This window comes from Pelophylax lessonae (assembly GCF_965119305.1).
Source record: "Pelophylax lessonae genome assembly, chromosome: 10".
Taxonomy (NCBI): Eukaryota; Metazoa; Chordata; class Amphibia; order Anura; family Ranidae; genus Pelophylax; species Pelophylax lessonae.
This window is the reverse complement of record NC_138777.1, coordinates 110,545,272-110,565,121: the sequence shown is the minus strand read 5'-3', so window position 1 is coordinate 110,565,121 and position 19,850 is coordinate 110,545,272. Positions and strand designations below refer to the sequence as shown.

Here is a 19,850-nt window from a genome sequence, read left to right as displayed (position 1 = left end):
CATAAGGTAGGATAGAGTGATCCCTGTTTTACAGTCCTTTGCCTGAGAGCAGATTGCTATGGTGCTGTTGTGGAGACTCACAAAAAATGATACAGCTGGAAAAATAAGTATTAAACACATAACCATTTTCTTTGAGGTAAATGTATTTCTAAAGGTGCTATTGACATGAAATTTTCATCACGTCGGTAACAACCCATGCAATCCATATACAGTGCCTTGAAATTTTCCACATTTTGTCATGTTACAACCAAAAATATAAATGTGTTTTATTGGGATTTTATGCGATAGACGAACACAGTGGCACATAATTGTGAAGTGGAAGGAAAATGATTAATGGTTCTCACAATTTTTTTTACAAATAATTCTGAAAAGTGTGGCGTGCATTTGTATTCAGCCTCCCTGAGTCAATACTTTGTAGAACCACCTTTTCGCTGCAATTACAGCTGCAAGTCTTTTTGGTTATGTCTCTACCAGCTTTGCACACCTATAGAGTGAAATGTTTGCCCATTCTTCTTTGAGAAATGGCTCAAGCTCTGTCAGATTGGATGGAGTGTGTCTGTGAACTGCAATCTTCAAGTCTTACCACAGATTCTCAATTGGTTTTAGGTCTGGACTTTGACTGGGCCATTTGTAACACATGAATATGCTTTGATCTAAACCATTCCATTGTAGCTCTGGCTGTATGTTTAGGGTCATTGTCCTGCGGAAATGTGAACCTCCGCCCCAGTCTCAAGTCTTTTGCAGACTGTAACAGGTGTTCTTCTAAGATTGCCCTGTATGTGGCTCCATCCATCTTCCCATCAGCTCTCACCAGCTTCCCTGTCCCTGGTAAAGAAAGTCATCCCCACAACCTGATTCTGCCACCACCATGTTTCACGGTAGGGATGGAGTGTTCACAGTGATGTGCAGTGTTAGTTTTCCGCCACACATAGCCTTTTTTGTTTTTGGCCAAAAAGTGCAATTTTGGTCTCATCTGACCCGAGCACCCCCTTCCACATGTTTGCTATGCCCCCTTCATGGCTTCTCGCAAACGGGACTTCCTATGGCTTTCTTTCAATAATGGCTTTCTTCTTGCCACTTTTTCGTTAAGGTCATATTTGTGGAGTGCACGATTAATAGTTAATAGTTGTCCTGTGGACAGATTCTCCCACCTGAGCTGTGGATCTCTGCAGCTCCTCCAGAGTTACCATGAGCTTCTTGGCTGCTTCTCTGATGAATGCTTTCCTTTCCTGGCCTGTCAGTTTAGGTGGTCGGCCATGTCTTGGTAGGTTTGCAGTTATGCCATACTCTTTCGATTTTCAGGTGTTGAATTGAACAGTGCTCCATGAGCTGTTCAAAGCTTGAGTTATTTTTTTTTTTGACCCAACCCTGCTTTAAACCTCTCCACAACTTTACCCCTGACCTGTCTGGTGTGTTCCTTGGCTTTCATGATGCGGTTTGTTCACTAAGGTTCTCTAACAAACCTCTGAAGACTTTACAGAACAGCTGTATTTATACTGAGATTAAATTACACACAGGTGGACTCTATTTACTTATTAGGTGACTTCTTGTGGCAATTGGTTCCACTAGATTTTAGTTAGGGGTATCAGAATAAAGGGGGCTGAATGCAAATGCACGCCACACTTTTTTCAAATATTTTTTAAAAAAATGTGAAAACCATTTATTTTCCTTCAACTTCGCAAACATGTGCCACTTTGTGTTGGTTTGTCGCATACAATCCCAATAAAATTTACGTTTTTGGTTGTAACATGACGCAATGTGGAAAATTTCAAGCGGTATGAATACTTTTTTCAAGGCACTGTATACAAAGAAACCAAAACAAATAAATAAGTTAAGAGACTAAGTGTAATAAAATCGAATGACACAGGGAAAAAGTATTGCATTTAATTCTTCATACAAAATCCTTTGTTGGTAGTGACCGCTTCAAGACTACTCCTGTATGGAGAAACTAGTCGCATATATTGCTCAGGTGTGATTTTGGCCTATTCTTCCACATAAATTTTGAAAGCTCCATGGGCCTCTTCTGTGAACTCTGATCTTTTCGTTCTTTCCTTAGATTTTCTATTGGATTCAATTCAGGTGATTGGCTGGGCTAATCTAGCAGATTTATTTTCTTTCTTTAAAATCAATTGAGTTTCCTTGGCTTTGTTTGGGATCATTGTATTGCTGAAAGATATAATCCTGGTAGATGGCAGCAGATTTTTATCAAAAATGTCTTTTTTTCCATTCATCCTTTCTTCAATTATTTGATGTTTGCCAGTACCATATGCTGAAAAACAGTCCCACGCCATGATGATCCCACCTCCAAACTTCACTGGTGGTATGGTTTTTTAGTGGTCATGTGCAGTGCTGTTTTGCCTCCAAACATGGTGTGTATTATGACATCCAAAAAGTTCAATTTTGCTTTCATCTGACCAGACTATATTCTCCCAGTATTTCACAGGCTTGTCTAAATGTTGTGCAGCGAGCTTCAACATGCTTTTTCTTTAGCAATGGCATCTTGCGTGGTGAGCGTGCATACAGGCCATGGAGGTTGAGTGCATTTTTTTTGTTTTCTTTGACACAATTGTACCTGCTAAATCCAGGTCTTTCTGAAGCTCTCCACAAGTGGTCTTTGGCTCCTGGATTTCTCTTCTGATAACTCTTTTCACTCTTCTGTCAGAAATATTGTGAAGAGCACCTGGTCGTAGCTAGTTAACTGTGAAATTATGTTCTTTCCACTTCTGGATTATAGCCCCAACACTGCTCATTGGAACAGAAGTTTAGAAATCCTTTGGTAAACAATGCCACCCGTACATTTTTTCAACACTAAGGATGCAAAGGTCTTGAGAGAGCTCTTTGCTTTTACCCATCCTGAGATGATTTTTGTGTGACACCTTTTTATAGGCCATCAGTTGAGACTGAACCAGCTTATATTAATTTGCACTGACAAGGGGCAGGATTGCTTTCCGAATACTGATAGATTTCAGCTGGTGTTTTGGCTTCCCATGCCTTTTCGGACCCCCCCCCTTTTTTTTTGTGTGCAATACTTTCCCTGTGTCATTCGATTTTTATTACACATGACTTTGTTTCTGAACTTCTTTATTTTGATTTCTTTGCATGTATGGATTGCATGGAATGTTACCAAGATGTGGTGAAAACTTCATGTCAATAGCATCTTTTAGAAATATATTTACATAGAAAAATGGTGGCGTTCAATACTTACCCTCTGTAAATCTGTCCACATGTTTTAGATTCAACTTTTCAGCTATACCTGAGGGAAAACACAGCAATCCCTGTACCTTTTTTAAAGTGGTTAACCCCTTTAAGGTTTTGCAAATTTTTTAAAATGGCAGTCAAGCATATTGCATGTTATGTTCTATTAGGGCTGCTGCATAACCAGCAGTGTAAAATTTCCTTGCATGACACACCACGTGTCTCCCGTAGAAGAAAGTCATTAAACGTCTATGCATTCAGGACTCAGACGGAACCCCATTCAAGACGTCAAAGCAGCCAAGTTGTCGTCCATCAAACGACAGTCGGATGGGCCCTCAGGAATCCTGCACCAGCTCAACACAACCCATCAGCAAATCACAGCCTAACCAGAGCATTAGTTCTTCAAACAGCAACAACAAATCTCAGGTATGTTGAATAATTTCACCTAGAAAGATTTTTTTTTTGTTACGGGTGTATCAAACTGGAACATTTAACATCCTGAAGGAAATTCTTGGGACCTTTCTAAATTTAAAGAGTATCTAAACCGAAGAACAAAAGTGAATTGCAGCTTACACATCCTTAGATGTGGCTGCAATAATAGTTTTTTGCCTTTTTTTATTTTTTTTTTTCTATTTTTTTATCCACCTGATTAATGCTACTAGTAACTATTTGTTCTAGGGTGACAGCGCTCCCTCACGATTCTTTATCTATGGAGGAGTGGCTTTGTTCTAGAACAGGGGTCTCCCTGTATTAGGGCAACATTGCAGGTTGAAAAATAAAATCTGTTTAATGACTAAAGTTTATATGCATGCATTTATTTTTATTTTTTTTAAGCTGGTGAAATTTAAAACAGCAGAGAAAACTTGGGTGAAACAAAGCAAATGTGTTCCCAATGCAGTTAAGCCATTATTAAAGGTCAATTCAAATGCATTCCCCCTTCTGTCAGACTCCCCTCTTACATCAGGGTCCCACACCTGAAGAGACTAGCGCAGAGACTGTGCACATCAGCTGTGGGACGGAGAAAACCTTGTTGACCGCATGCAACCTGTGGGCCATAACTTGGAGACCCCTGCTTTAGAACAGTAGTTTAGCACTACAAAACCTACCCCCCCCCCCCTTTGTACATAATTTGGGGGGTGCCCTGTAGCTAACAAGACTTCTGGCAAGATCACTAATTTTTTTGCACTTATTAAATGGGTAGATAAAATCCTTTTAATGGTGTATTTCAGGTTGTATTTATAGGAATTCTTTTATATCTTAGTCGTACGGAATACAGGACTAGTATTCATAAACCATTGGTTATATACAGGTTACCATCAGGTGATTGGACACTCGCTGATATCTTTGCTAGGGCAGCCTCTGCTGTATGCTTATATAACACCACCTACTCTGCAAGACTGTTGTTTTTTTGGGGTTTTCCCTTTTTTTTTTATCTAGGGTCCTTAAGTGAAGGAACATTATTTTTATTTTCATCTAACACTCCTATTAACATCTAACAGTTTATTACCCTATGCTGTCTAGCTGTTTCCAGATCGGCACCCCTTGGTTTTGTTACCTGTGGACCGTACCTGGACCCCACTGTGTGAGGCTGGCCTGTAATGTTTTCTGAAGGCACTGGATGCTTTTTTGGGCACTGGCATGAAGGGTAACTTATGTAGTTAGTAGCAGGGGATCTATACAGGTCCAGGGCTGTTGTCCATTTCTATAGTTCCTTGACCCTGAAGACCCCTTTGTAGGTATGCCCACTGTGATGGGTATCTCTAGACCCCTGATGGGCATACAAAGTATGTAAGGTAAGTCAGAATTTCCCTGTATCTTGAAACTGTTTTTTGTCTACTAATACAGTCTGCCGTCGGCCGCACACAATGAGGATACAAAGGTAGAGGAAATGGGAGTTATTCACTTTGTGGTACTCCGTTATGCTTATGTGAAACTTTTTACATCATAAGCAATTTTAAAGTTTGCTTCCCCCCACGTCTGGACTGGGGATGATGACGTAGTCCAGACACTCCTTACAACTGATGCATTATTGCCCACCAGTTCTCCCTAAAAATGCACAAAGCACATTTATCTCTTGCTTTCTGCTACAGAGATATAGTAACAGGAACTTGGTCAGTGCCTGGGTTCCTGCAACCTGGATGTGCAAACCCCATTCCTTTCTTATCCCTTGTGTGAGTACCCCACTGGGATCGCAGGCACCGGAGAGCCTGGACAAAAGGGCCAATGGCCTATAGGAAACTCAAAATTCTGATAGCTGTTACCTTGTCCCAGAGCAACGTCACATTGTGACACAGCTTCCGTCCTCTGACTAGCTCTTGCTGCATAATGCAGCTTATCTGAAAAAAGTTTTCTGCTGCTTTGTATGAATTAATGAGAACTTTCAGCACCACGAAAACCTTTGGTTTTCAGGAGTTAAAAATGCTACATTTCCTCTCTCCCCTCTGATTCTGTTTATGAACCAGAGTTGGGTTTCCAACCCTTTCTAAAGATGAAATGGAAAAAAGTGAAGAGGCCGCATATTTTGAGTATTTTGCTGTCCCCCAGGCTTCAACCTCCAAAACCAGCTAGCTTTGGATAAATCCATCAAAACCTGCCCCCGAGGCCCTCCTCACAATAAAGGTGCCGCCCCCACTCCTGGGAATCTGGGGTAGTTTGTTGGCATTTGCACCAGTCTGAGACATCACTGACATCTTGGTCCAGTCTGTCATTGTAAAGATGTATAAAGTACATTTTCCCTCTGCCCCCACCACACTTCCTACCCTCCAATCTGTCCACATCTGCTCAAAAACAAGCCGACTTAATGGCCACCTTGTGCCAACTTCAGTCAGTCAGAATGATTGTACTAGTCTCTCCAAATTAAAGGCTCCAATGTTTTTATTTAAACCGGTTCATAGTCCCCAAACCAAATGCTGGCATCTTGCCCTATTTTGGACCTAAATGGATTACATTAATAAAAACCTCTAAATGGATTGGTACCAAATATCTATTGCCAAAGTCTAGACTTAAATCCGATTGAGATGCTGTGGCATGACCTTAAACAGGCTGTTCATGCTCACAGTTCTGCAAAGAAGAGTGGGCCAAAAATCCTCCTGCGATGTGGAAGACTTATTGCCCTTGATTGCAGTTGTTGCCGCCAAGGATAGCACAACCAGTTATTAGGCTTAGGGGGCAATTACTTTTTCACATAGGGCCAGGCAGGTTTGGGCTGTGTTTTTCACCTAATAAATTCCTCATTTAAAAACTGCATTTTGTATTTACTTTGGTTATGTTTGCATAATAAACTTTGTTTGATCTTAATCTTTTAAGTGTAACAAATATCCAAAAAATAAAAAATAATAGGGTTATTGTTGTTCATTTAATTTGAATAAAATAAAACTTTTATTGGAAAAAAAAAAAAAAAATACTAGGGTTATCACTGACTGTTATCTCGATCTTGTACAGAGCAAGAAAATCTCCTTTGCACATAAAAGGATTTGCCTGATGTGGTTACAGGAAGCTGACTCCTAGGAAATACTCAGTTTTAATTTTGACCATTCTGCAGTCTAGTCTTGACCAGTATCTGGCCCTGAGTACTCTGAAGGAATAGGTTTCTGAGCTATACATTCTCTTTCAGAAACCTCTTGCTTCACAACACTTAAGACTTATCTTTAGGGAGTTGCACATTTACATCTCCCAATTCAGGCCCCTGGTAATCTGTTTCTGAGGTCCCCTTTCGAGCCGAGTAGAGATTTCCCCTTAAAAGACATAAACATGTAAAAGTTGCCTTCCTGGTGTCCATTATGTCTGTCGGGCATGTTTTTTGAGCTGGCAGCTCCTTAGTATTTTTTCTTGTTTTACCCAGGAACAAGGTGGTCTTCAGATCAAGACCTTCAATTGTACTCAAGGTGGTCTCAAGGGCGATATTTCCCCCCCTATACAACTTTTAATGTTGTTAGGGTGTACTTGGCAGCCACAGCTTCTGTTCACAAAACCGAATTCCTTTTTTGTTCGGCTTCCAGGCCCCCTTAGAGGACATTCTACATCTCACTATACCATTGCCAGATGGAACAGACTGCAAGGGTCCTTCCTTCTGAGTAAATTTAGTTGTCTCTTGGGCCTTCCAGCATCAGAATCCCAGGTTTGCCACCACATGTTCCTCTGTTTTTACATTTTCAGGTTTTACCTGGTGTATGTTCAGGCCACTGCTGATACAAGCTTAGGTAGCAAGGTGCTTTGTTGTCATTGGAGTGTTTTAGGGATCCTTGACCATTGTGTGTTTTTTTTTTTTTTTTTTTTTTTTTTGTGGGTCTTTTTTGGCAGTTTTGTTTGCTACGTTGTCACCCACCCTTTAGTTCTGCTTGGGGATTTTTTCATGGTCTTCCTATGTCCTGTGCTATAAAATGTACACTGAACAAAATTATAAACGCATGCAGTTGAGCTTCCCTGAGACGGTTTGACAGTTTGTGCAGAAATTCTTTGGTTATGCAAACTGTTGCAGCAGCTGTCCGGGTGGCTGGTCTCAGACGATCTTGGAGGTGAAGATGCTTGATGTCGGGGTCCTGGGTTGGTGTGGTTACACGTGGTCTGTGGTTGTGAGGCCGGTAGGATTTACTGCCAAATTCTCTGAAATGGCTTTTGGCTTATGGTACAGAAATGAACATTCAATTAATAGGCAACAGCTCTGGTGGAAATTCCGGCAGTCGGCATGCCAATTGCACGCTCCCTCAAAACTTGCAACATCTGTGGCATTGTGCTGTGATAAAACTGCACATTTTAGAATGGCCTTTTGTGGCCAGCCTAAGGCACACCTTTGCAATAATCATGCTGTCTAATCATTATTTTGATATGCCAAACCTGTGAGGTGGATGGATTATCTTGACAAAGGAGAAGTGCTTACTAACACAGATTTAGACAGATTTGTGAACAATATTTGATAGAAATAGGCCTTTTGTGTACATAGAAAGTCTTAGATCTTTGAGTTCAGCTCGTGAACAATGGGGGCAAACACAGAAGTGTTGCGTTTATAATTTTGTTCAGTGTAGATAACTGAAATTTTTAATTACCTTTTTAAATTCTTCATCTTTGAGTACAAAACACAGACCCACCATCTTCTGTGCTCTCGTTGCTTATTGCTTACATAAAAACTGGGGTCAAAATTTCCATTCTCAGTGTTTTTCAAGCTCACTGTCTCAAAGTATTAAAGCAAGAAGCTCTCAGTATTTTCAGCAACAGCCGCCTCTGTATTTCTTTGCCTACCGGTTTCTAAGGCCTGGTGCACACATGCAATTTGGCCATCTGTCAAATCGTGATGTTTTCAGATGCATGAGCTGCATGGGTGTAGCGTCCAGCCCCACTGTCGGCAGTAGGGCTGCGCATCTTCACTTATCTCACGATTCGATGCGATTATGATTATTAGGGTCGCGTTTCGATACGATTCGATATCACGATGCATCACGATTACTGCCCATGCCCAGCCCACTGCCCAATGGTTTTCAAAACTTTATCAAAAAAAAAAATCAATCAAGCAGTCACAAATAAAAGAATCCTTTTTTTATTTTCATTTGCTTCAAAGGACACTTTCCTGGACCCTGTCATGGCCTGCAAGCCCTGCATACTTTCGTGCACTTGCACTGCAAACATATAGGAAGGTCTGAAAATGCAAACAGCATAGCAGACACAGACAACAACACTAGTATTTTACTAGAAGTAACAGTAAAATTAGTAAAAAACTGTAGTAGTGCAGTTTACTGCTTCATAAAAGAAAATATTAATATAAGCCAGCAGGTCTACCACCATTTAAAGTACAACTAAAGGCAAAACTTTTTTGATTTTGGATAAAGTTTTGCCTATAGTTGTACTTTAAAGGCAAGCCAAGATAGAAGAAGCCAGCCAGCCAAGCTAATATTCTTGTAAAAATGGTCATCATAAATTCCCACAAAACATTATATATAAATCCTTTTATGTGAATATGGCATATGCATTGCAATAAATTCCAGGTGTGCCATAACCTGTCCTCTACAAAAAACAGAGCACTTCCTGACTAGTAGCAAACATCAAGGGTGAACCTGGCAATATTGCACTGCTGCATAACTTCCATGTTCACCGTGATGTTTGTTTCCCTCTGCAACTGCAAGTCAACTCAAGTGAGTTGATGGCTGCTAGAGGGGAGTTACAAATATAAGCTTTAAGCTTATCAATTCACTTATGTCACTTTTATGTCACTTACTTTACAGAAAACGTTACCTGTCCTGCAGACAGTCTCTGTCTCTACCACGATTAAACCCAACTGAAGCCAAGCCAAAGCCACCATTAGAGGAAGGAAAACCCTTGACAGAGTAAATCATCAACTGAAGCTTAAACCTTGATTAAATCTTCATGGTATCACAAAAAAACACACAACAGTCTGCATCAGAATCATGAGAACTGAAGAAAGGTTTGGCATTGGCACACTGGTACAACTCAAGGCATATAGGTTAGGTCAGGTTTGTGTGTATTTGTGATCCAGTAAAGATTTAATCAAGGTTTCTCTTACGTCCTCCGACAGTCACCTCCTCTTCATATTCGTCACAATGGGGGTTATGACCTTTGCTCCGTAGGAGTAGCTAGGCAACAGAATATGGTCAATATTAAGGCTTTTAACATATCCCACCCCCAGGGGGTGGTCCCCTCAGTCAATACCCTCCTACTTCCTGTATCCATACCTCAGTTTCAATGTCTAGCTTGTCAGGAGTAGCTGGATGTTTCTATGCTGGAGCATTTTGTCTCAGCCTTTTCTCTTTTTTTGATTTTATTTGAGTTTTTTTCTCTCTCTTTACTTAGCTGTTACTTTTGTCAGCATTAGTTAGTTCTTCTGATGAAGAGGATCGTGCGGGCTGGGTCTCGGGCTGACCCCCCTGGTCGCAGGTTGTGGGTCAGTGGCTTCCCAGCCTGCCATCGAGCGTTCAGTCAGGTATTTTTCCTGGCACAATGAACGACCCATCCCTGTTCGCTGCAGGGATGCTATGGTGAGGTGGCTACCTCACTGGACGCCTTGCGGTATCGCTCCGCAGTCCTCCTGCGTCCTGGTTGCGACTCTCCCTGTCCCATGTGCAGTGGCTTGATCGCTTGTGCGGGTTCCCCACGCCATTTAGGAGGTAAGTGTATCTGTGTGGGGACCTGTCTGTTTGGGGGGTGTCAGTCTGGGACTGTGTAACCCTGCCCCTGTTCACACTGTTGGACTCCCTATCTGTCTTAGCTGCACTCTGTGGAATGCAAGGAGGGGGGGCCATACTGCACTGTCTCTGTGTCAGAATGTGTGCTGTCTTTTACTGTGTGACAGGCTGTGTGCTGCGGGGCATGATGTGGATCATGTTGTGCATACTTGCGGCGACCGCTGCTGCGGTCCGCCATTGTTTTTACTATACTGCATGTGTACTGGTGTTTCACTGTGGGCGGGAGCGGCGTTTTCGGCGCCAAGCGCCGCCATTTTGGCGGCGATCGCTCCGGCCTCATGCTGGCACTGCAGGCGGCAATTTTCTTGTAGCCCTCCATAGGCTTCAATAGAGCGCCCTGTATTGCATCACTTCCTCTTCTCCTGGGCGCACCGATCGAGGCAGCAGCGGTGGTCTCTGCAGGTTTTATCCTCTCTGTCCTGAATCCTTGCCTGAGTTTGTGCTTTTCCCTGTGGGGGTCGGCTTGTGCTGGTGTGTGAGTGCTGTGGGCTGCGCTGACCACGCTTTTAAAGGGGCAGTTACCCTTTATTCTCCTGCAAATTTTTTGGGGGCATGGATTCTCAGGAAAGCAAATTTCCTCTCACTTTGGTGGGAGGCCAAGGGGCTGCTGCTTCCCCCCACCCCCCCCCCCCCCCAGGGGGTGATTTGGCTGCTGTTGTGGCTAACCTTGCTGCTCAGGTGCAAATGCTGGTGGCTGCTCAATCCACTAAACGGCCCAGAGTTTCAATTTCCTCTGATTCAGAGGGTGAGGGTGATGGGGCTGCTATGGCTGGGGTCTCCTTATCGGGGTCCCGTTCCTCCCTGGATCTTGTGGGATCAGAAGTGGAGGCTGAGGTGGAAGGGGTTGATAACTCTCCCCCTGGCTCGTCTGAAGAGCTTGCACTCATGGATGAATTGGTTGCTTCTATCAAACAAACACTGCGTTTGCAGGATGAGCCATGTCCTCCTGCTGTTTTAGCCTCCTATGGGACGCAGCGGAGACGCAGATCTTCACAGGTTTTTCCTTGCACTGATGATTTTCAGCGCGCTGTTAGCGAACAGTGGCGCAATCTGCGGAAGCCTTTTGCTGTGCCGAGTAGGTTCAAGCTGCGTTATCCTTTCACGCCCGCTACTGATGAACGTTGGTGTGTGCCACCTCCGGTGGATCACGCCGTAGCGGTTTTTAATAAGTCTACTGCGATTCCTGCTGAGGATACGCCGGTGTTCCGGGATGCCACGGACAGGAGGCTGGAGTCTCTTACCCGTCATACTTATTCGGTTACCGGTTCTATGCTCAAAGCTATTTTTGCTTCACTTATGGCAGCTCAGGCTGTCGCAAATTGGACGCAGGTGCTTAGGCGCGTCCTGGTGGCTGACTCTGCCCCTCCAGAGACATTGGCTATGGTGGATCAAATCCATCAGGGTGTCATGTATTTGTGTGATGCGGACTTGGATATAGTACCGCTGGCTGCACGTGTGCACAGTGTGGCGGTGTTGTCACGCCGCCTGATTTGGCTGAAGTGTTGGTCTGTGGACCAGTCTTCGCGCAAGACCTTGGCTAATCTACCCTATAACGGATCTCGCCTTTTTGGCGATTCCTTGGATACACTGATTAAAGGGATCACGTGTGGTAAGAGCACGCTCTTGCCCCAATCCCACAAGGCTAAGGCGGCTCCTGGTAAGAAGACCGCTTCTTTTCGGCCCTCTCAGGGTTCCTTTCGTGCCTTTCGGTCGCACTATAAGGGTAAGCCGTTCAAAGGCCAATTCTCCCAGAGAAGCCGTGGACAGGTAAGCAGAAGTCCGGCCAGTCCGGATCCGCTGCCCACAACAGTGCGGCCTGAAGGGGCGCCCTCACCCGGTTCTGGGGTGGGGGGACGCTTGCTCGGTTTTCTTCAACCCTGGCTGGCCCGTGTTTGGGACAGGTGGGTTCAGGAAATCGTTCGATCTGGCTACAAGATCGAGTTTCTCTCAGCCGGAGAGCAGATTTTTTCCCTCAAATCTTCAACTGTCTCCGGAGCGTTTGCGGGATCTGCACCTGGCGGTGCGGGACCTGTGGGCTCAGGGAGTAGTGGTTCCGGTACCTCATCAGGACAGATTTTGGGGGTTCTATTCCAATCTGTTCACCGTGCCCAGGAAGGAGGGCAAGGTGCGTCCGATTCTGGACTTGAAGGCTCTGAACCGCTTTGTGCGGGTTCGCAAGTTCCGCATGGAATCCCTGCGGTCGGTGGTGTCTGCCCTGATTCCAGGGGAGTTCATGGCCTCCATCGACTTGAAGGATGCGTATCTTCACATCCCCATTTTCGAGGGTCACCAGAGGTACCTTCGATTCGCCATTGCGGAGGATCATTACCAATTCGTGGCGCTGCCTTTTGGGCTCGCTTCGGCTCCACGGGTGTTCACCAAGGTGCTTGCACCGGTTCTGGCTTTGTTGAGAGCCCAGGGCATCTCTGTCCTGGGGTATCTGGACGACATTCTGGTTCGGTCTGCGACCAACCAGGGTCTGGTGTCAGACCTGTCCGTCACGATGCAAACTCTAGAGGAGTTTGGTTGGACGATAAACTTTCCAAAATCGACGCTGTGCCCGTCGGTTCGTCTTCCCTACCTGGGGATGATTCTGGACTCGGTCCAGGCGAAGGTCTTCCTGCCGGGAGACAAACTCAGGTCTCTTCAGGAAGAAGTCAGGGACTTTCCGTGCTCGTCAATCCGGACGTGCATGCGCTGTTTGGGATTAATGGTCTCAGCTTTCGAGGCGATTCCTTTCACCAAGTTTCACACGCGGGTCTCCAAGCGGAGATCCTGTCCAGGTGGGACGGGCGACCGCAATCTCTGGAACTCCAGATTTCGTTGAGTCATCGCACCAGAAGGGATCTTCTTTGGTGGCTCCAGTCCCCGACAGTGTCGGGGGGCAGGTCTTTTCGTCCTCTCTCATGGACGGTGGTCACCACGGATGCCAGCCTGTCGGGCTAGGGTGGTGTTCTGGGCGTTCTGTCCGCCCAGAGAACTTGGTCGGTGGTGGAATCCTCCCTTCCGATCAACATTCTGGAACTACGAGCGGTAAATCTCTGCCTTCGACGTTGGACGGACAGGCTGCAGGGCCGTCCAGTTCGGGTGCAGACAGACAATGCCACAGCGGTGGCCTACATCAACCATCAAGGGGGCACCAGGAGTGCCCGGGCGGCTCGGGAGGTGGCCGACATTCTGTCTTGGGCCGAGATACACGTCCCGGCGATGACGGCAGTTCACATTCCGGGGGTGGAGAACTGGCAGGCGGATTATCTGAGTCGCCAGACCCTGGACCAGGGGGAATGGTCCCTTCACCCGGATGTCTTCCAGATGTTGTGCGCGAAGTGGGGTCTTCCAGATGTGGACCTGTTCGCGTCTCGTCTGAACAACAAGGTGAAAAGGTTCGTGGCACGGACACGCGATCCTCGGGCAGACGCGTCAGACACGTTGGTAGCTCCGTGGCATCAGTACCGACTGCTGTACGCATTCCCACCGATTCAACTGCTGTCCAGGTTCCTTCGCAGGTTGAACTCGGAACCGCACACGGTGATTCTTGTGGCACCGGACTGGCCTCGCCGGTCCTGGTACGCAGACCTCGTGAATCTGGTGGTCGACGCCCCGTGGCGTCTGCCTCTTCGAGAAGATCTCCTGTCTCAAGGACCGATATTCCATCCTGCTTTACAGTCGCTGGCTTTGACGGCCTGGCTGTTGAAACCGAGGTCCTGAAGGATAGGGGTCTCTCCCCTGAGGTCATTCACACTTTGATCAACGCGAGGAAGTCTTCCTCGGGGAAGGTCTATTACCGTACTTGGAAGGCCTATTTTGCCTGGTGTGAGTCCAGGGGGCATTCCCCTCGCACGTTCTCGGTGTCTAGGGTGTTGTCCTTCCTTCAAACGGGTGTTGACCAGCGTTTGGCGCTGGCTACGATCAAGGGTCAGGTGTCTGCGTTGGCCGTTCTTTTTCAACGTCCTGTGGCATCTAACTCCTTGGTTAGCACTTTTATCCAAGGGGTGCGACATCTGGTCCCTCCTAGGAGGGAACCACTACCTCCTTGGGACTTGAATCTTGTTCTGTCCGTGTTACAACATGCTCCCTTTGAACAGATCAGAAAGATCTTGTTGTCCATGTTGTCTAAGAAGGTTGCCTTTTTGGTGGCGATCACTTCGGCTCGCCGGGTGTCGGAGCTGGCAGCTCTGTATCTGGTCGTTCACTTGGGTGATCTTGCGGATTTGCACTCCCTGGATGTTCGGGCGATCAGGGTTTACCTGAAATCGACTGAATCTTTTCGCAAGTCGGATTCCTTATTTGTCCTTCCAGAGGGTCCTCGGAAGGGCATGGCGGCGTCGGCTTCTACCATCGCCAAATGGATCAGACAGACCATTGAACAGGCATATGCTTTGAAGGGAAAAGTTCCTCCTATGCTTGTGAAGGCGCACTCTACCAGATCTCTGAGTACGTCTTGGGCCTGTCATCATCGGGCTTCTGTGGCCCAGGTGTGTAAGGCGGCGACTTGGTCGTCCGTTCACACCTTCACGAAGTTCTACAAGGTGGATGTTCAGGCATCGGCTGATGCTTCCTTTGGCCGCAAGGTTCTTAGTGCGGCAGTTCCTTAGGGTCCCTTGTTTTGGGCCCTTGACTGTTTGGGATATGATTTTATCCCTAGGTTATTTGTTTTTTCCTGGGTTGTTGCTCCTGTTGAGCACCTTTTTTCATGCTGCCCAGCTGGTTTCATTCCCTTGGTAAGGTTCCTTTCTCTGATGTGGAGACGGCGTTGCCTTAGGCGCGACTGCGTTTCCCACCCCTCATGTTTGCACTGCTTTGGGACGTCCCCATTGTGACGAATATGAAGAGGCGGCGACTGGCGGAGGACGTAAGAGAAAACGGAATTTTTGTAAAATCTTACCTGTAAAATTACTTTCTCTGAGTCCTCCGACAGTCGCCGCCTCTCTTTTGGGGTTTGGTTGTATACTCTACTGCTATTCCACTGAAACTGAGGTATGGATACAGGAAGTAGGAGGGTATTGACTGAGGAGACCACCCCCTGGGGGAGGGATATGTTAAAAGCCTTAATATTGACATATTCTGTTGCCTAGCTACTCCTACGGAGCAAAGGTCATAACCCCCATTGTGACGAATATGAAGAGGCGGCGACTGTCGGAGGACTCAGAGAAAGGAATTTTACAGGTAAGATTTTACAAAAAATCTGTTTTTACGCTTTAATGTATGATTGATTTAATCTTTCAAGGGTGTCCTTTTCCTGTACCGTGGCTGCCGGCTTGCCTTCAGTTGTCTAGATACACTTTTACCTTTAGTATTTGTTTGGTTGAGGGAACCCCCTACACTTGCTATTGCTACAGAGTACAACAGACACCAGCAGACAGACATGCGTTGCAATAAATTCCAGGTGTGTGCCATAACCTGTCCTCTGCAAAACAGAGCACTTCCTGACTAGTAGCAAACATCAAGGGTGAACCTGGCAATAGTGCACTGCTGCATAACTTCCATGTTCACCGTGATGTTTGTTTCCCCCTCCAACTGCCAGTCAACTCAAGTGAAGTGAGTTGATGGCTGCTAGAGGGGAGTTATACAAATATAAGCTTAAGCTTAAATATCAATTCACTTGTGTGAATGGACCAATTTTGAAAACAAGCCATTCTCCATCTCTCCAGTGCCAGAAAAGCTGTAAAAAAATATAAAATGTTCCAGGTTCACTGCGATTGTGTTTGCCCCTGCCATTGCCAGTCAACTAAACACAGTGTGTGTGTGTCGTGACTCGTGACAACTCAAAAGCTAATATACGCAGCCTCAGCAACGATTCAACACACACACACACATAGTGTGTGTGTGTGTGTTGAGTTAATGCTAGAGCTGCGTTATAAGCTCTTGAGTTGTCACGACAGTCAGTCAGTCGCGTTACAGAAAGATAACTTTACCTGCACTGCACTGAGCAGCACTCTACCATGTTGATTACATCTGTAACTGAAGCCAAGCTAGCCAACAAGCCACCATTAGAGGAAGGATAATCCTTGAGAGAATAAATTGTAAACTGAAGCTTAACCTTGAGGAAATCCTATGGGGGTCACATTCACAAGCTCACAAATATAGTATATTACACAAGAATCCACAATTGGTGTATTTATTTGTGATCCAATAAGATAAGATTTACTCGAGGTTAAGCTTCAAATGTACAAGTTATTTCTCTCAATGATTTTTCTTCCTATAATGCACCGTGGCTGGCTTGGTGTCAGTTGTCTAGAAGAAAATACACTTTAATATTATTTATTTGGTTGAGGTTTAAATTAACCCCTGCCTACTTGCCTAGACACTTAGTGTGAAGCAACGGAACGGATTATGGATTGGAAATGGACACATTGGACAGGACAATCTTCAAAAACAAACCATCAGTGCTATAAAGCTATAAAACAAGACTGGTGGTGTGACTGGCGGCAGACTGAATTAGTAATTACTAATTCATTAAAAACATGAATTGGTAATTATTTCAGTGCTTGGCATTTGGGAACATGTAGGTTTTTCTGTAAGAACACTAGATGATCCACATGCTCAGGTTTAAGACTGCTTCTTTTCGCTGTTATAACATCTCCTGCAGTAGAGAAAACCCGCTCTGCAGATACACTTGTACCTGGGATACACAAGTAGTGCTTTGACAGCTGAGAGAGGAGGGGGAATATGACCTCATGCTCACGCCACCATTTCAAAGGGTCCTCAGTGAGAGGCAGAGGTGGGGCTTTACAATATTTTTCCATTTCGTCTTCTGCCTTGGCATAGGGGGTCTTAGGTTCTATTGCACCATCAGTGAAAGACTGCCCCAGCAAAGTCATGAGCAGCGATTTTGTGGCCTTTTTTTTGGGAGGAGAATGGCTGTCCTCAATGGGTGTTGTTTCTTCTTCCACAGTTGCTTTTTCCCTAGGCACTTCATCCACATTTGTCCTTCTATTAGATGTAATCTGTGTGTTTGAACAAAAGATAATAGTATAAGAAGAGCTGAACTGACTAAGAGTGTGATTCATTGATGAGGTGTGGGAAACTGCACAGTAATCCATACCATACAGTTCCACTTCCCACACCGCATCAGTGAATCAGGGCATGTTATTACACAACACAATGTAGCTGAGCTTCTAGCTGTCTGGCAGGAAACATGATGAAATTCTAATTACCTCCAAAGATGCAGCCTCCTCAGTCACTCCTCTGTATATCTCCGATCTCTCCTCCTCTGTGAGAATAAAAGGCAGTCCTTTAAAGCGAGGATCCAGTGCAGAGGCTGTATGAAGGATCTTCTTCCCTGCCTCACTGCTGTACCTCTTCAGGAGATCTGTTTTGATGGCATTCTTGATCTCATGGGTCATGGGTGTGTCTCCCATGGTGTCTGTCATGCTCTGGAGCAGTTGTGCATTTAGAGGGGCAATGAGAGACACTGTTGGGTTGCGCTCTTCTGACATCCGCAAGGTTGCATCCTTCATTGGCTTTAATGCACTCACAGCGTCCTCTGCATTTGACACATCTGTTTCATTGAGAGTGCAGAGATCAGACTCTCCTTTTCTGACTTCTGGAGACAGCAAGGTGGCACAAACTGCAGGTTGTTGTTCTAAGAACCTCTCGACCATGTCATATGCGCTGTTCCATCTTGTTGGCACATCAGTTATTAGCTTATGATTCTTCAGGCCCAGACATTTCTGTTTCTCTTTTAGACAGTGGCTTGCTCTAGTGCTGCGATGGAAGAATGTGGATATTCGTCGCACTCTGGCGAGAAGCCTGGAGAGCGTGGCCCCTTTCAGTGCCCGCTGACATGCAAGATTGAGTGTATGGGCAAAACATTTAACATGAGGAAATTTACCAACTTGAGCTGCAACTATCATGTTCGCCGCGTTGTCGGTCACAAGCACTACAGATTTATCAGACAGCTGCCATTCTTCCACGACATGAGACAGTAGCTCTGCCAGATGAGCACCTGTGTGAGACTCATAAATGGCTCTTGTTTGCAACACATGTGACAAGACCTGCCAGTCCTTAGTAACGTAATGTGCTGTTATTGTAACATAGGACTCCGTTGGGACTGAAGTCCATGAATCACACGTTATTGCGACTCGACTGGCTTGGTTCATTGACGCAAGTACCTGAGCTTTGGTGTCGTGGTAGAGTGCAGGTATAACGTTTTCTGTAAAGTGACTGCGTGATGGGATCTTATAACGTGGCTCTAGCGTCTTCACAAGGTAGCGAAACCCGGCGTTGTCCACAACTGAGTAAGGCCGTAGGTCCTTGGCGATGAAAGCTGCCACAGCTTTGGTTAGTTTCTTCCCTTTTTCTGAGTTGGGCAGATAAGTTGACAGTATGGCATCAATTCTTGGCTGATCTTGGTCTAGCAGTCTTTCCTTAGCAGTGGTGGCACTGCTGGTGGCGACAGGTGTTACTAACTCAGAGTGAAAACGCCTAACATGGTTTCTCAAGTTCGTAGTATTCCCTAGGTATTTAATTTTTGTGTGACATGCTTTACATACGACGTGTGTCTTGTCCAGCTCACGCTTCCCTGTGTGTTCGTAAAATCCGAAATGTGCCCAGATGTTTGCTCTTAAAACGCTAGGTGCATTTTTTATCTCTCTATCTTTTTCTCCTTCTGCCATTACCATACTACCACGTATGTGACGGAGACGGATGACGTAAGTTGCCAAACTCTATCAGTGTTTAAAAAAAAAAAAAAAAATACCACTTGTAAACTAAGCCGCAACAAGTCAACCAAGCAACATCTTTCATAAAATATGACTGTCTGTCTGTCAGACTCCCTTATGCATGCACTGAGCCAAAACCCCCGGGGCCCCCCCTTACCCCACAGCTGCCTGTGACACTAACAGAGACCCCCCCCCCCACAGCTGAGCTGACACTGCAGCCTGACACACTGACAGAGACCTGGATGTCCCACACCTTCCCCAATCCCCCACAGCACTGACAAACACTGAGAGTGAGTCCCCCCCTTGCCCAGACCCCCACAGCTGACACTGACAGAGACCTGGATGTCCCACTGTCCCACACCTTCCCCAATCCCCCACAGCACTGACAAACACTGAGAGTGAGTCCCCCCCCCCTTGCCCAGACCCCCACAGCTGACACTGACAGAGACCCCCAGCCCCCCCCCCCCCTGACACTCAGAGAGAGCCCCCTGACTGCCAGACTGCCACAGCAGAACAGTACCCCCGGGCCCCAACCGACCGTCCCCTGTCCCACTCCCAGGCCCCCCCATCACAGACATCCCCCAGAGATACAGACGAGACCCCCATGAATGATTACACAATTATTTGTTCGGACTACATACCTGCTGTGTGACTGTGTGGGTTGTTGTGCACTGCATTGCAGAGGAGGACAGGTGCTGTGCTGCTCTCTGGGCTCTGTGGCGGGCGGCTGGCGTCACTGGCAGTGGCGGCTGGGCCTGTCGGCTACGGTGAGGTGAGGCTGGCGGCGCTGGCTGGCTGCGAT

The 19,850-nt window shown here is 45.9% G+C and overlaps 1 protein-coding gene across 2 annotated transcripts in view; it reads left to right on the top strand.

Moving 5' to 3' along the window:
* The window catches only part of TENT4B (terminal nucleotidyltransferase 4B), a 134,694-nt gene that overhangs the window by 97,631 nt on the left and 17,213 nt on the right, over nt 1-19,850 (top strand). The window contains exon 11 of one of the 2 annotated variants that reach the window (XM_082270885.1): nt 3,427-3,621. In XM_082270885.1, the coding sequence (XP_082127011.1) occupies nt 3,427-3,621 (195 nt within the window). The remainder of the gene's footprint in view (nt 1-3,426; nt 3,622-19,850) is intronic. The other variant, XM_082270886.1, reaches the window with a different exon arrangement.